The sequence below is a fragment of the Chiloscyllium punctatum genome, chromosome 38 (assembly GCF_047496795.1).
Source record: "Chiloscyllium punctatum isolate Juve2018m chromosome 38, sChiPun1.3, whole genome shotgun sequence".
Taxonomy (NCBI): domain Eukaryota; kingdom Metazoa; phylum Chordata; class Chondrichthyes; order Orectolobiformes; family Hemiscylliidae; genus Chiloscyllium; species Chiloscyllium punctatum.
Window position 1 is genome coordinate 19,242,666 of NC_092776.1, and position 18,667 is coordinate 19,261,332.

Sequence of the window (18,667 nt, forward strand, 5' to 3'; positions counted from 1 at the left end):
AAGTTTTAAATTTAATTAGAATGTTTATTATTAATTTTCAATAGTATGAACGTAATGTAAAACCGTTCATAATTAAAAGATATCTATCATCACTTGATAGTACAGAACTTGAGTATTGCTGAAAAAGTTGAAGCTTTTTAGTTTGCACTCCTCAGGACAGAATCATGAAGGAGCAACAATGTATATTGCATGAGACAAGGGTGTTGATTGTTGTCAAGTGGTCTCTGATCGATAGAGGTGTTGTGGAGAATGAATCAGGAACATTTAACTACCAAGCTTTGGTTAAGTTCAAACCTGACAATTTGCCTCTGATTTGTAGAGGAATGGTCCAAGGAATTACTGTCCCCTAAGCTTTTATTTCATTGAAGAAAATGATATGTTGATATGATCTGATTGATATGATCTGTTTGCAAAGGACAGAGACCCTCTGTCTGTAGCTTCTAGCATGCATGTGACCTAACTGCAATTCAACTGATAACTTTAAACTGGTTGTTAGTGTAATTCTTAGGGCAGACAAACAGGAGGCTGGAAGACCACAGCAAGCCAGGCAGCATCAGGAGGTGAAGAAGTCAACATTTTGGGTGTAACCTTTCTTCAGGATTGAGGGGGGTGGGGGGGGTGGATGGAAGGGGAGCTGCAGAAAAAGGGGGTGGCGGTGGCAACACACTAAAGTGGGGATAGGTGAATACAGTTAGAGAGTACGACCTGGTTGGTTGATGGGAGGAATTAATCTAATTGGTGGCTAGAAGGAAGGGTTGAAGGGAGGGGGAGGGCCTGGCAAAGGAGTCATGTGATAGGAAGATTATTTGAAATTGAAATTGGTTTTGGTTTAAAGTGAGTCCTTCTTAGTAACCTCAGTCAGTGTTGAAATGGAACCCATGCTGTTGGCATCATTCTATACTGTGCACCAGCCGTTCAGAATACCATTCATATTGCTACTGCAAACACAGCAGCCAAACAGCCAATTTTGTCTGTTACTCAAATTATTGAGCCAGCTTACCCTTCCAACATAATCTATAACAGACCTGAGGCTTTCCAGGAATGAAACTAGTGGCCCTAGTCCCATTCCTGAGTTTGAGAGACAGAAAGTGAGCAAGGATCTGATTAGGATAGTGAGCCAATCAGCATCTTGTGTAATTTAAATTGTTGTAACCTTTGAGATTTGGTAACCTTGCAATTCAGTCCTGATGACTGCAAGATGAAAAGATTCAACATTATTTCTCTTATTTTCCTAATATTTTTGTGTAAAAAGACATTTCTTTTTAACAAAAGGATTAATACTGTTTTCAGAGTGATTATCGCCAACAACAAAATGACCATCATGCATGCGCGGACACAGCTGTGACATCAGTTGACCACAGGAGCTGTCAGTGCTTGCCCTGTTCCTGAGCAGTGACATCAGTACAAACACATGCACGTCCTGGGGAGGCCAGTGCGAATGTCTGTTTGCAGCCACCTCCATCTCAGAGCCCATCCTGGAAAATTGCATGTGCTTTTTTTAATGGGGTAGTGAGAGGGGGAAGAGAGTCCCTTCCTGGAGCCAATATTCACACGTTCAGAAATGTCATTTTCTTCCAGAAGTGGAGAGGTACTGGGCAAGTAAATTGTGGAAATTAGAGGCAGCATGCTGGAATACAGAAGAAACTCATCTCTGCAGGAGTTCCTCAGGGTACTGTCCTCGGCCCAACCACTTCCAGCTGCTTTATCAATAACCTCCTCTCCACCATAAGGTCAAAAGTGGGGAAGTTCACCAACAATTGCACAATGTTCAGTACCATTCACGACTCCTCAGATACTGAAGCAGTCCATGTCCAATGCAGCAAATATTGGACAATGTCTACAAGTAGCTAAAATTGCTAAGTAACATTCACACCACACAAATGGCAGGCAATGATCATCTCCAGCAAGAGAGAATCGAACCACTGCTCCTTAACCTTTAATGCCATTACCATCACTGACTCCCATACAATGAACATCTAGGGGAGCCACTGACCAGAAACCGGACTGCTCATGTCAATATTGTGGCCACAACTGCATGCCTGAAATCAGGAATCAGGCAGTGAGTAATTCAATTCCTACAACTCAAAACCTACCCCACCATCTACCAGGCTCAAGTCAGGAGTGTGATGAAATATTTCCTACTTGCTTGGATGGGTGCAACTCCAAAACACTCAAGAAGCTTGACACAACCCAGGGCAAAGTAGTTGCTACAGGAGTAACAGAAACCACGATCCACAAGATGCATTACAGGAACTTACCTAGGCTCCTGAGGTAGCACCTTCCAAACCTACAACCACCACTCACGAGAAGGACAAGGGCAGCAGATACATGGGAACACCATCACCTGCACATTCCCCTCTAAGGCACTAAACATCCCAACTTGGAACATATTGTCATTCCCTTAGTGTCGCTGGGTTAAAATCTTAGAACTGCCCCCCCTAACGGCAGAATGGCAGCACTCACTCAAATGGAATGCAGCAGTTTAAGAAGGCCTTCTCAAGGACAATATGGAATGGGCAATAAATCCTGGTCCAAGTAGCAAAGCTCACTTCCCATGAATAAATAAAATATATCTCGCATGTTTGCAATATGGAGCTGACTGAATTTTTAATCAAGAAAATCCTGCTACTGTTTTACCTAATTTCCAATCAGCAATACGCAATCATTTTAGATCATTTTATGATCAGTCAAGACAAATAACTGAAAACAAAATGTAAATCTTCTTTGGTAGCACAGGACTCGAATGTATTGCTGAGCAGACTCATTTGATGAAGGTTTTCCATTTTTTTTGTTTTTCTTTTTATATCCAGGAGGGCTCTGACACTTAACTGAATGGTTTCTCTTATCCATCACCAAATCACCCAGGGTATGTTATCGCTCTTCAACTACCACCAGTAAATGGGTGGCACAGTGGCTAGCACTGCTGCCTCACAGCACCAGGGACCCAGGTTCGATTCCAGCCTTGGGTGACTGTTTGTTTGGAGTTTGCACATTCTCCCAGTGTCTGCGTGGGTTTCCTCCTACAGTCCAAAGATGTGCAAGTTAGGTGAATTGGCCGTGCTAAATTGCCCATAGTGTTAGGTGCATTAGTCAGAGGGAAATGGGTCTGGGTGGGTTACTCTTCGGAGGGTCGGTGTGGACTGGTTGGGCCGAAGGCACTGTTGCCACACTGTAGGGACTCACTCATGTTTACCAGCTCATATATGTGTAAAGCCCATTAAGGCCAATGCAGATTATTAAAATTGAGGAAGTGGACGGGAAACTAAATCAAAGTGGAGGTGGAAGCTCATCTGGATGACTCATAACACAAAGATGGGAGAAAACGATGAAGCAAGAGGGGATCAGAGTACAGTTGGTTAACAAGTGACCATGGTCCATTAGGTATCATTGTGGATGCATACAGGAAAGTGACCATTACCCAGAAGGCTTTTCACATTGACACTCTGGACAGTGGTCACCTTCAGCCAGAGTATCAAAGTGAACCTCTCTCAAAATCATCACTATGCCCTTGAGAAAGATCATGACAATCTGGTCAGTGGCCACTCTCTTTTTCTCAGTGACACTGACACTCTCTGGATAATGGTCACTTTGTTGGTCTCAGGGACACACACTGGTCCTGTCTGGACAATGGTCACTGTCAGTGACACACACTGGTCCTGTCTGGACAATGGTCACTGTCAGTGACACACACTGGTCCTGTCTGGACAATGGTCACTGTCAGTGACACACACTGGTCCTGTCTGGACAATGGTCACTGTCAGTGACACACACTGGACAGCACTCATTCTTTCAGGGATACATTGACCTCCCGTTGACAAAGGTCACTCTCAGGGACACAAAATGACAATCTCTTGGTAGTGGTCACTCACTCTCAGGGATAAACACTAAAATTCTTGAGATTGTAGTCACATGCACTCTGGACAGTGGTCACTCAGGGATACACACTGACCCCTTCTGGACAGTGGTCACTCTCTCTTTCTCTCAGGGATACAGTGACCCTCTCTGAACAAAGGTCACACTTGCTCTCTCTCAGAGACACGCACTAACCCTCTCCAGATAGTGATCTCTGTCTCTCAGGGTCACACACTGACCTTCACCAGTGGTCACTCTCTCTCAGGGGCACACACCTACCTTTGCCAAACAATGGTCTCTTTCAGGGCACAATGACCCTCTGCAGACAGTGGTCACACATTCTCTCTCTCTCTCTCCCTCAGGGACACAGACTGAGCCTCTCTGAACAGTGGTCACACTCTCAGGGACACATTGACGCTCTCTGGACAGTGGTCTCTCTCTCTCTCTCAGGAACACACACTGACCCTTTCCAGACAGTGGTCACTCTCTCAGAGACACACTGGCTAACTCCAAAGAGTGGTCACTCTGTCCGGGACACGTACTGGGCACCTGTGGACAGTTGTCACTCTCTCTGGGACACAAAGACCCTCTCAGACAGTTGTCACTCTTTCAAGGACACACACTAACCCCCTCTGGACAACGATCATTCTCTCTCTCTCTCTCCCCCCAGACAATGATCACGCTCTCTCTCGTACTCTCAGGGAGACACTGACCCTCTCCAGACAGCATTCACTCCCAGGGATGCACATTTACCCTCTCCGGACAGTGGTCACTCTCAGGGACACACACTGGCCCCCACCGGACAGTGGTCACTCTCTCAGGTACACACACTGTCCTCCCTTTGAACAGCAGTCACTCTCTCAGGGACACACCAACGCTCTCTGGACAGTGGTCACTCTTTAAAGGGCACAACGATCCTGCCCGGACATTGATCACTGTCTCAGGAACACACTGTCGCTCTCCGGGACACATACATACTCCATCCAAACAGTGATCACTCTCAGGGACACAATGACCCTCTCCAGACAGTAGTCACTCTCTCAAGGACACACTGACCCTCTCCCTCTCCGTCCAGTGATCATTGTCTCAGGGACACACCGACCCCCTCCGGACAGTGGTCACTTTCTCAGGGACACAATGACCCTCTCCAGACAGTAGTCACGCTCTCAGGTACACACTGACCCTCTCTCAGCAACACACTGACCTTCTTTCAACAGTGGTCACACTCTCTCGCTCAGGGACACACTGAACCCCTCCAAACAAAGGACAAACACTCACTGTCTTTCACTCACTCCCTCTCTCAGGGACATACTGACCCTCTCCAGACAGTGGTCACTCTCTCAGGGACACAGTGACCCTCTCCAGACAATGGTTGCGTTCTCAGTGGCACACACAGGCCCTCTCCAGACAATGGTCACACTGACCCTCTCCAGTGGTCTCTCTCAGGGACACACACTGACCCTCTCCGTACAGTGATCACTGTCTCAGGGACACACACTGACCCTCTCTGTACAGTGATCACTGTCTCAGGGACACACACTGACCCTCTCTGTACAGTGATCACTCTCTCAGGGACACACACTGACCCTCTCCGCACAGTGATCACTGTCTCAGGGACACACACTGACCCTCTCCGTACAGTGGTCACTCTCTCAGGGACACACTGACCCTCTCTGTACAGTGATCACTGTCTCAGGGACACACTGACCCTCTCCAGACAGTGGTCACACTCGCTCAGGGACACACACTGACCCTCTCCAGACAATGGTTGCGTTCTCAGTGGCACACACAGGCCCTCTCCAGACAATGGTCACACTGACCCTCTCCAGTGGTCTCTCTCAGGGACACACACTGACCCTCTCCGTACAGTGATCACTGTCTCAGGGACACACACTGACCTTCTCCGTACAGTGATCACTCTCTCAGGGACACACACTGACCCTCTCCGCACAGTGATCACTGTCTCAGGGACACACACTGACCCTCTCCGTACAGTGGTCACTCTCTCAGGGACACACTGACCCTCTCTGTACAGTGATCACTGTCTCAGGGACACACTGACCCTCTCCAGACAGTGGTCACACTCGCTCAGGGACACACACTGACCCTCTCCAGACAGTGGTCACTCTCTCAGGGACACAGTGACCCTCTCCAGACAATGGTTGCGTTCTCAGTGGCACACACAGGCCCTCTCCAGACAATGGTCACACTGACCCTCTCCAGTGGTCTCTCTCAGGGATACACACTGACCCTCTCCAGACAGTGGTCACTCTCTCTCAGGGACATACTGACATTCTCCAGACAGTGGTCACAATCTCTCAGGGACACACTGACATTCTCCAGACAGTGGTCACAATCTCTCAGGGACACACTGACATTCTCCAGACAGTGGTCACAATCTCTCAGGGACACACTGACCCTCTCCAGAGAGTGGTCACTCTCTCTCAGGGACATACTGACATTCTCCAGACAGTGGTCATGCTCTCAGGGATACACACTGACCCTCTCCAGACAGTGGTCACAATCTCTCAGGGACACACTGACCCTCTCCAGACAGTGGTCACAATTTCTCAGGGACACACTGACGCTCTCCAGAGAGTGGTCACAATCAGGGACACACTGACCCCCCAGACAGTGGTCACAATCAGGGACACACTGACCCTCTCCAGACAGTGGTCACTCTCTCTCGGAGATGCACACTGACCTTCTCCAGACAGTGGACACACTCAGGGACAAACACTGACCCTCTCCGTACAGTGATCACTGTCTCAGGGACACACTGACCCTCTCCGTACAGTGATCACTGTCTCAGGGACACACTGACCCTCTCCAGACAGTGGTCACACTCGCTCAGGGACACACTGACCCCCCAGACAGTGGTCACAATCTCTCAGGGACACACTGACCCTCCAGACAGTGGTCACACTCTTTCAGGGACACACTGACCCCCCAGACAGTGGTCACAATCAGGTACACACTGACCCTCTCCAGACAGTGGTCACTCTCTCTCGGAGACGCACACTGACCTTCTCCAGACAGTGGACACACTCAGGGACAAACACTGACCCTCTCCGTACAGTGATCACTGTCTCAGGGACACACTGACCCTCTCCGTACAGTGATCACTGTCTCAGGGACACACTGACCCTCGCCGCACAGTGATCACTGTCTCAGGGACACACTGACCCTCTCCGTACAGTGATCACTGTCTCAGGGACACACTGACCCTCGCCGCACAGTGATCACTGTCTCAGGGACACACACTGACCCTCTCCAGACAGTGGTCACTCTCTCAGGGACACAGTGACCCTCTCCAGACAATGGTTGCGTTCTCAGTGGCACACACAGGCCCTCTCCAGACAATGGTCACACTGACCCTCTCCAGTGGTCTCTCTCAGGGATACACACTGACCCTCTCCGTACAGTGATCACTGTCTCAGGGACACACACTGACCCTCTCTGTACAGTGATCACTGTCTCAGGGACACACACTGACCCTCTCCGTACAGTGATCACTGTCTCAGGGACACACTGACCCTCTCTGTACAGTGATCACTGTCTCAGGGACACACTGACCCTCTCTGTACAGTGATCACTGTCTCAGGGACACACTGACCCTCGCCGCACAGTGATCACTGTCTCAGGGACACACACTGACCCTCTCCAGACAGTGGTCACTCTCTCAGGGACACAGTGACCCTCTCCAGACAATGGTTGCGTTCTCAGTGGCACACACAGGCCCTCTCCAGACAATGGTCACACTGACCCTCTCCAGTGGTCTCTCTCAGGGATACACACTGACCCTCTCCAGACAGTGGTCACACTCTCTCAGGGACATACTGACATTCTCCAGAGAGTGGTCACAATCTCTCAGGGAAACACTGACCCTCTCCAGAGAGTGGTCACAATTTCTCAGGGACACACTGACGCTCTCCAGAGAGTGGTCACAATCAGGGACACACTGACCCCCCAGACAGTGGTCACAATCAGGGACACACTGACCCTCTCCAGACAGTGGTCATGCTCTCAGGGACACACACTGACCCTCTCCGGACTGTGGTCACACTCGGACAAACACTGACCCTCTCCACACAGTGGTCACACTCTCGCAGGGATAAATACTGACCCTCTTCAGCCAGTGGTCACATTCTCCCAGGGACGCACACTGATCCTATCCGGAAAGTGGGTCATTCTCTCAGGGAAGCACACTAGCCAACTCTGTACAGTGATCACTGTCTCAGGGACACAATGACCCTCTCCGTACAATGGTCACTCTCTCAGGGACACACTGACCCTCTCTGTACAGTGATCACTGTCTCAGGGACACACTGACCCTCTCCAGACAGTGGTCACACTCGCTCAGGGACACACACTGACCCTCTCCAGACAGTGGTCACACTCAGGGATACACACTGACCCTCTCCAGACAGTAGTCGCTCTCTCTCAGGAGCACACACTGACCCTCTCCAGAGAGTAGTCGCTCTCTCTCAGGAGCACACACTGACCCTCTCCAGAGAGTGGTCATACTCTCTCAGGGACACACACTGACCCTCTCCAGACAGTGGTCACTCAACAGGGGGACACACTCTTTCAATGGTCACACTCTTTCTCAGGGATAAAGACTGACCCTCTCCAAACAGTGGTCACTCCCAGGGACGCACACTGACCCTCTCCGGAAAATGGGTCATTCTCTCAGGAACGCACACTAGCCAACTCTGTACAGTGATCACTGTCTCAGGGACACACTGACCCTCTCCGTACAGTGATCCCTGTCTCAGGGACACACACTGACCCTCTCCGTACAGTGATCACTGTCTCAGGGACACACTGACCCTCTCCGTACAGTGATCACTGTCTCAGGGACACACTGACCCTCTCCGTACAGTGATTACTGTCTCGGGGACACACACTGACCCTCTCCGTACAGTGATCACTGTCTCAGGGACACACTGACCCTCTCCGTACAGTGATCACTGTCTCAGGGACACACACTGACCCTCTCCGTACAGTGATTACTGTCTCAGGGACACACACTGACCCTCTCCGTACAGTGATCACTGTCTCAGGGACACACTGACCCTCTCTGTACAGTGATCACTGTCTCAGGGACACACACTGACCCTCTCTGTACAGTGATCACTGTCTCAGGGACACACTGACCCTCTCCAGACAATGCTCACACTCAGTGACACAAACTGGCCCCCCCTCCGGACAGTGGTTGCTCTCTCCAAGGGACACACACTGACCCTCTCCAGACAATAGTCACTCTCTCAGGGACACACACTGACCGTCACCAGACAGTGATCACTGTCTCAGGGACACACACTGACCCTCTCCGTACAGTGATCACTGTCTCAGGGACACACTGACCCTCTCCGTACAGTGATCACTGTCTCAGGGACACACTGACCCTCGCCGCACAGTGATCACTGTCTCAGGGACACACTGACCCTCTCCGTACAGTGATCACTGTCTCAGGGACACACACTGACCCTCTCCGTACAGTGATCACTGTCTCAGGGACACACTGACCCTCTCTGTACAGTGATCACTGTCTCAGGGACACACTGACCCTCTCTGTACAGTGATCACTGTCTCAGGGACACACTGACCCTCTCCGTACAGTGATCACTGTCTCAGGGACACACTGACCCTCTCCGTACAGTGATCACTGTCTCAGGGACACACTGACCCTCTCCGTACAGTGATCACTGTCTCAGGGACACACTGACCCTCTCCAGACAGTGGTCACACTCGCTCAGGGACACACACTGACCCTCTCCAGACAGTGGTCACTCTCTCAGGGACACAGTGACCCTCTCCAGACAATGGTTGCGTTCTCAGTGGCACACACAGGCCCTCTCCAGACAATGGTCACACTGACCCTCTCCAGTGGTCTCTCTCAGGGACACACACTGACCCTCTCCGTACAGTGATCACTGTCTCAGGGACACACACTGACCCTCTCCGTAAAGTGATCACTGTCTCAGGGACACACTGACCCTCTCCGCACAGTGATCACTGTCTCAGGGACACACTGACCCTCTCCGTACAGTGATCACTGTCTCAGGGACACACTGACCCTCTCCGCACAGTGATCACTGTCTCAGGGACACACTGACCCTCTCCGTACAGTGATCACTCTCTCAGGGACACACTGACCCTCTCCGTACAGTGATCACTCTCTCAGGGACACACTGACCCTCTCCGTACAGTGATCACTGTCTCAGGGACACACTGACCCTCTCTGTACAGTGATCACTGTCTCAGGGACACACTGACCCTCTCCGTACAGTGATCACTGTCTCAGAGACACACTGACCCTCTCCGTAAAGTGATCACTGTCTCAGGGACACACTGACCCTCTCCGCACAGTGATCACTGTCTCAGGGACACACTGACCCTCTCCGTACAGTGATCACTCTCTCAGGGACACATTGACCCCCTCCGTACAGTGATCACTGTCTCAGGGACACACTGACCCTCTCCGTACAGTGGTCACTCTCTCAGGGACACACTGACCCTCTCCGTACAGTGATCACTGTCTCAGAGACACACTGACCCCCTCCGTACAGTGGTCACTCTCTCAGGGACACACACTGTCCCCCCTCCGTACAGTGGTCACTCTCTCAGGTGTACACACTGTCCTCCCTTTGAACAGCAGTCACTCTCTCAGGGACACACCAACGTCTCTGGACAGTGGTCACTCTCTAAAGGGCACAATGATCCTGCCCGGACATTGATCACTGTCTCAAGAACACACTGTCGCTCTCCTGACAATGGTCGCTCTCAGGGACACACACATACTCCCTCCAAACAGTGATCACTCTCAGGGACACAATGACCATATCCAGACAGTGTCACACTCTCTCAGAGACACACACTGACACTCTCCAGACAGTGGTCATGCTCTCAAGGACACACACTGAACCACTCCAGACAGTGTCTGTCTCTCTGTCTCAGGGGGACACACTGACCTTCTCCAGACAGTGGTCACACGCTCTCCGTGACACAACTGACCTTTCCAGACAGTGGTCACTCAACAGGGGGACACACTTACCCTCTCCAATGGTCACATTCTTTCTCAGGGACAAAGACTGACACTTTCCAAACAGCGGTCACTCTCAGGGACACACGCTGACCGTCTCCAGACAGCAGTCACTCCCAGGGACTCACACTGACCCCCTCCGGAAAATGGGTCATTCGTTCAGGAACTCACACTAGCCAACTCTGTACAGTGATCACTGTCTCAGGGACACACTGACCCTCTCCGTACAGTGATCACTGTCTCAGGGACACACTGACCCTCTCTGTACAGTGACCACTGTCTCAGGGACATACACTGACCCTCTCTGTACAGTGATCACTGTCTCAGGGACACACTGACCCTCTCCGCACAGTGATCATTGTCTCAGGGACACACTGACCCTCTCTGTACAGTGATCACTGTCTCAGGGACACACTGACCCTCTCCGTACAGTGATCACTGTCTCAGGGACACACTGACCCTCTCCGTACAGTGATCACTCTCTCAGGGACACACACTGACCCTCTCCGTACAGTGATCACTGTCTCAGGGACACACACTGACCCTCTCTGTACAGTGACCACTGTCTCAGGGACACACACTGACCCTCTCTGTACAGTGATCACTGTCTCAGGGACACACACTGACCCTCTCCGTACAGTGACCACTGTCTCAGGGACACACTGACCCTCTCCGTACAGTGACCACTGTCTCAGGGACACACTGACCCTCTCTGTACAGTGATCACTGTCTCAGGGACACACACTGACCCTCTCCGTACAGTGATCACTGTCTCAGGGACACACACTGACCCTCTCCGTACAGTGATCACTGTCTCAGGGACACACTGACCCTCTCTGTACAGTGATCACTGTCTTAGGGACACACTGACCCTCTCCGTACAGTGATCACTGTCTCAGGGACACACACTGACCTTCTCTGTACAGTGATCACTGTCTCAGGGACACACACTGACCCTCTCCGTACAGTGATCACTGTCTCAGGGACACACTGACCCTCTCTGTACAGTGATCACTGTCTTAGGGACACACTGACCCTCTCCGTACAGTGATCACTGTCTCAGGGACACACACTGACCTTCTCTGTACAGTGATCAGTCTCAGGGATACACTGACCCTCTCTCAACAGTGGTCACACTGACCCTCTCTCAACAGTGGTCTCTCTCTCTCTCTCAGGGACACACTGACCTCTCCAATCAAAGGTCAAACTCTCACTGTCTCTCACTCACTCACTCCCTCTCTCAGGGACACACACTGACCCTCTCCAGACAGTGGTCACACTCACAGACACACACTGACCCTCTCCAGACAGTGGTCGTGCTCTCAGGGACATACACTGACCCTCTCCAGACAGAGGTCGTGCTCTCAGGGACATACACTGTCCCTCCAGACGTACTTTTTCAAAGACCGCAATTTTCCCCCAGATGTGCTTCTTCAAAGACCGCAATTTCCCCTCAGACGTGGTCGATGATGCCCTCCACCTCATCTCCTCCACTTCCCGCTCCTCCGCCCTTGAGCCCTGCCCCTCCAATCACCACCAGGACAGAACTCCACTGGTCCTCACCTACCACCCCACCAACCTCCATATACATCGTATCATCCGTCGTCATTTATGCCACCTCCAAACGGACCTCATCACCAAAGATATATTTCGCTCCCCTCCCCTATCAGCGTTCCGAAAAGACCACTCCCTCCGTGACTCCCTCGTCAGGTCCACACCCGCCACCAACCCAACCTCCACTCCTGGCACCTTCCCCTGCAACCGCAAGAAATGCAAAACTTGCGCCCACACATCCCCCCTTACTTCCCTCCAAGGCCCCAAGGGATTCATCCATATCCACCACAAATTCACCTGCACCTCCACATACATCATTTACTGCATCCGTTGCACCCGATGTGGCCTCCTCTATATTGGGGAGACAGGCCGCCTACTTGCGGAACGTTTCAGAGAACACCTCTGGGACACCCGGACCAACCAACCCAACCACCCCGTGGCTCAACACTTCAACTCCCCCTCCCACTCCACCAAGGACATGCAGGTCCTTGGACTCCTCCATCGCCAGACCATAGCAACATGACGGCTGGAGGAAGAGCGCCTCATCTTCCGCCTAGGAACCCTCCAACCACAAGGGATGAACTCAGACTTCTCCAGTTTCCTCATTTCCCCTCCCCCCACTATGTCTCAGTCCCAACCCTCGAACTCAGCATCACCTTCCTAACCTGCAATCTTCTTCCTGACCTCTCCACCCCCACCCCCACTCCGGCCTATCACCCTCACCTTAACTTCCTTCCACCTATTGCATTTCCAACACCCCTCCCCCAAGTCCCTCCTCCCTACCTTTTATCTTAGCCTGCTTGGCACACTTTCCTCATTCCTGAAGAAGGGCTCATGCCCGAAACGTTGATTCTCCTGCTCCTTGGATGCCGGCTGACCTGCTGCGCTTTTCCAGCAACACATTTTCAGCTCTCCAGACAGTGGTCACACTCAGGGACACCCACTGACCCTCTCCAGACAGTAGTCACACTCTCTCCGTGACACACACTGACCTTTCCAGACAGTGGTCACTCAAGAGGGGGACACACTGACCCTCTCCAATGGTCACACTCCTTCTCAAGGTCAAAGACTGACCCTCTCCAAACAGCGGTAACTCCCAGGGACGCACACTGACCCTCTCCGGAAAATGGGTCATTCTCTCAGGAACGCACACTAGCCAACTCTGTACAGTGATCACTGTCTCAGGGACACACTGACCCTCTCCGTACAGTGATCACTGTCTCAGGGACACACTGACCCTCGCCGTACAGTGATCACTGTCTCAGGGACACACTGACCCTCTCCGTACAGTGATCACTGTCTCAGGGACACAGTGACCCTCTCCGTACAGTGATCACTGTCTCAGGGACACACTGACCCTCTCCATACAGTGATCACTGTCTCAGGGACAAACTGACCCTCTCCGTACAGTGATCACTGTCTCAGGGACACACTGACCCTCTCCGTACAGTGATCACTGTCTCAGGGACACACACTGACCCTCTCCATACAGTGGTCATGCTCTCAGGGACACACACTGACCCTCTCCGTACAGTGATCACTGTCTCAGGGACACACTGACCCTCTCCGTACAGTGATCACTGTCTCAGGGACACACACTGACCCTCTCCGTACAGTGATCACTCTCTCAGGGACACACACTGACCCTCTCCGTACACTGATCACTGTCTCAGGGACACACTGACCCCCTCCGTACAGTGATCACTGTCTCAGGGACACACTGACCCTCTCCATACAGTGATCACTGTCTCAGGGACAGACTGACCCTCTCCGTACAGTGATCACTGTCTCAGGGACACACTGACCCTCTCCGTACAGCGATCACTCTCTCAGGGACACGCACTGACCCTCTCCGTACAGTGATCACTGTCTTAGGGACACACTGACCCTCTCCGTACAGTGATCACTGTCTCAGGGACACACTGACCCTCTCTGTACAGTGATCACTGTCTCAGGGACACACTGACCCTCTCCGTACAGTGATCACTCTCTCAGGGACACATTGACCCTCTCCGTACAGTGATCACTGTCTCAGGGACACACTGACCCCCTCCGTACAGTGGTCACTCTCTCAGGGACACATTGACCCTCTCTGTACAGTGATCACTGTCTCAGGGACACAGTGACCCTCTCCGTACAGTGGTCACTCTCTCAGGGACACACTGACCCCCTTCGTACAGTGATCACTCTCTCAGGGACACACACTGACCCTCTCCGTACAGTGATCACTGTCTCAGGGACACACACTGACCTTCTCCGTACAGTGATCACTGTCTCAGGGACACACACTGACCCTCTCCGTACAGTGATCACTGTCTCAGGGACACACACTGACCCTCTCCGTACAGTGATCACTGTCTCAGGGACACACTGACCCTCTCCGTACAGTGATCACTGTCTCAGGGACACACTGACCCTCTCCGTACAGTGATCACTCTCTCAGGGACACACTGACCCTCTCCGTACAGTGATCACTGTCTCAGGGACACAATGACCCTCTCCCTACAGTGGTCATTCACAGGGACACACACTGACCCTCTCCGTACAGACATAACTCTCTCTCTCTCAGGGACGCTCTGACCTTCTCCTGATAGTGCTCACTCTCAGGGTTGTGCAATGACCCTCAATGGTCAGTGGTCACTCTGAGGAGTGTGCACTGACCTGCTTCAGACAGTGGACACTGTCAGAGTCACCGTGTTCCTCTGCACAGTGGCCATTCTCTGAGTCATGCACTGGTCTCTCTCAGGGATGCAGACTGATCAGCTATGGACAATGGTCACTCTCAGGGATACACACCAACCCTCTCCAGACTGTGGTCACTCTCAGGGACACACACTGACATTTTCCAGACAGTGATCTCTCTCAGAGACATGCATTGACCCTCTCCAGACAGTGGTCACTCTGAGGAACACACATGACCCTCTCCAGTCAGCGGTCACTTTCAGGGTAACACGCTGATCCTCTCCAGTCAATGGTCACTCTTCCAGTCACACACTGACCCTCTGAAGACAATAGTCACTCTCAGGAATGTGCACTGACCCTCTCTGGACAATGGTCACTCCCAGGCACACGCACGTAATCTGTCTAGACAGTAGTCACACTGATGAAGTGCACTGACTCTCCCCTGACCCTCTCTGGACAGTGATCACTATCAGGGACACACACTGACCCTCTCCAGACAGTGCTCACACTCAGGGACAGGCACTGACTCTCTCCAAACTCTGGTCACTCTCAGTAAATTACTGACCCTCTCTGGATAGTAGTCACTCTCAGGGATGCGTACTGACCCTCTCTGGACAGAGGTCACTCTCAGGGACACACGCTGACCCTCTCTGGACAGAGGTCACTCTCAGGGACACACACTGACCCTCTCTGGACAGAGGTCACTCTCAGGGACACACACTGACCCTCTCTGGACAGTGGTCACTCTCAGGGATGCATACTGACCCTCTCTGGATAGCAGTCACTCTCAGTAACTTAATGACCTTTTCTGGACAGTGATCACTATCAGGGATACACACTGACCCTCTACAGACAGTGGTCACACTCAGGGACTGGCACTGACCCTCTCCAGACTGTGGTCACTCTCAGGGATGCGCACTGACCCTCTCTGGACAATGGTCAATCTCAGGGACATCATCTGACCCTCTCTGGACAGTGCTCACTCTCAGGGGCATGCACAGACCCTTTCCGGACAGTGGTCACTATCAGGGACACACACCGACCCTCTACAGACAGTGGTCACTCTCAGGAACTTAATGACCCTCTCTAGACAGTGGTCACTATCAGGGACACACACTGACCCTTTCTGGACAGTGATCACTATCAGGGACAAACACTGACCCTCTCCAGATAGTGGTCAGACTCAGGCACAGGCACTGACCCTCTCTGGACAGTGGTCACACTCAGGAACTTACTGACCCTCTCTGGACAGTGATCTCTCTCAGGGAAACGCACTGACCCTCTCTGGACAGTGTTCATTCTCAGGGATTCACACTTACTCTCTCCAGACAGTGGTCACTCTCAGTGACACACACTGACCTTTCCTGGACAGTGGTCAATCTAAGGAATGCGCCCTGGCCCTCCCCAGTCAGTGGTCACTCTCAGGGTCATGCACTGATCCTCTCTGGACAGTGGTCACTCTCAGTGATGCACACTGATTCTGTCCAGACAGTGGTCACTCTCTTGGACACGCACTGACCTTCCCCAGACAGTAGTCACTCTTAGGGACACAATAACCCTCCCCAGACAGTGGTCAAACTCAGGAATATGCACTGACCCTCTCTGGACAGTGGTCACTCTCAGGGACACGCACTGACCCTCTCTGGACAGTGGTCACTCTCTGGGACACGCACTGACATTCCCCGGACAGTGGTCACTCTCAGGGACACGCATTGACCTTCCCCGGACAGTGATCACTCTCAGGGACACGCATTGACCCTCTCTGGACAGTGGTCACTCTCTGGGACACGCACTGACCTTCCCCGGACAGTGGTCACTCTCTGGGACACGCACTGACCTTCCCCGGACAGTGGTCACTCTCTGGACACGCACTGACCTTCCCCGGACAGTGGTCACTCTCAGGGACGCGCACTGACCCGGTCCGGACACTGGCCACTCTCAGGGACGCGCACTGACCCTCTCCGGACAGTGGTCACTCTCAGGGACGCGCACTGACCCTGTCCGGACACTGGCCACTCGCAGGGACGCGCACTGACCCTCTCCGGACAGTGGTCACTCTCAGAGACACGAACTGACCCTCTCCGGACAGTGGTCACTCTCAGGGACACAATGACCCTGTCCAGATAGTGGTCATCCTCAGGCTCACTCGCCTTACGTCACAGTCACGCACACGGCGGCTGCACGTGACCCAATGGCGGAAACACGTGTCGCTCTATATCCGTTCCCTCGGCTCCTTCCTCCTTCACCCCGTGCCCGTTGGTTCCGGCCTGGTGCTAACGGCTGCCGTGCGCCATCTTGGAGGAAGTTGTTGTCCGGGGAGCCGGCGATGTGTGACTCTCGGCTGGTGAGGTAAACAAAAAAATCAAACAAATCTTCACTGATAAGCATAAAGTTGGTGACTTTAATTGTAAATGAAGCGGTGACATCCCCGGCGCAAGCGTGGGAAATCGAATAGAAATTCAATCGGAGTTTGGACCGGACCCAGCGGGTGTTTCTGAGCCTGTTCCTTTCATGGTCACTCCTTGTCCTCACAGCATTTGGCACCTGTTTACTGCTTTACATTGCTTTTTGTTTTGTTTTCGTTGAGCTTTACCCCCATGTTCTGAGGGGTGTTTTTTTTTGTTGGGTCCTGTGTTATTTTCATTCCCCTCGCTCACCGCTTTTCCCTCGGGGAAGGTCTCCTGTATCTTGCGGTGGGGGACAGCGCCTCTCTGTACTTCCAGAGATCACTCGCATCTTTTACAACGAAGTTGTCCTATTGACTGCTGCTGCATCCACCGAGTACTTGCACCTGCTTTCACTTCGCTCTGCTGCCGAATACATGATGGTAAAAACAATGACTGCAGATGCTGAAAACCAAATATCTGGATTAGTGGTGCTGGAAGAGCACAGCAGTTCGGGCAGCATCCAAGGAGCAGTAAAATCGACATTTCGGGCAAAAGAATTCCTGATGAAGGGCTTTTGCCCGAAACGTCCATTTCGCTGCTCGTTGGATGCTGCCTGAACTGCTGTGCCAAATACATGATGCCTCTCGCTCAACCACTTCCCTCACTGACAGCAGTTGCCCATCATCGTTCGCTCTTGTTTCGCGCTGGATTCTTATTTCCCCTCTCGCTGCTCTCTTTTTGCCTTCTCCCCTTCATTATTTTTTTTCCCCCCACCGAACTGCCGTTGCAATTTTTCTAACTTTATCGCTGCTCGGAGAGGCGTTCAAAGGACGACCCAACTTCGCCTCATCTATATTTCAGTATTTTACTTGCCAGTGATTTTAAAAGCATGTGTATGTGGCCAAGTAAGAAAATAACTGAACAGAATTAAAATGAACAAATACATCAAGCCAAAGTAAATTGAAGACGCTTGAGTTGTAAATGAACAGGTTGCAAACTAATCAGAATTGAAATAATTCACAGACTAATACAGTAAATTTGAAAAGATATAATAGCAGTTATCCCACTGTTGGCAGTCAATTAATTTGAGCATGACCTGCAGTGTTGGATAGTATTGAATTTCAAACACATGAGATTTCAACTG

At 51.8% G+C, this 18,667-nt stretch overlaps 1 protein-coding gene across 2 annotated transcripts in view; it reads left to right on the forward strand.

The window, feature by feature from the left end:
• Nucleotides 1-17,363: 17,363 nt before the first annotated feature.
• The window catches only part of fam204a (family with sequence similarity 204 member A), a 76,997-nt gene continuing 75,693 nt past the window's right edge, over nucleotides 17,364-18,667 (forward strand). The window contains exon 1 of one of the 2 annotated variants that reach the window (XM_072557328.1): nucleotides 17,364-17,485. In XM_072557328.1, the coding sequence (XP_072413429.1) occupies nucleotides 17,463-17,485 (23 nt within the window). In that variant the 5' untranslated portion in view covers nucleotides 17,364-17,462. The remainder of the gene's footprint in view (nucleotides 17,486-18,667) is intronic. The other variant, XM_072557327.1, reaches the window with a different exon arrangement.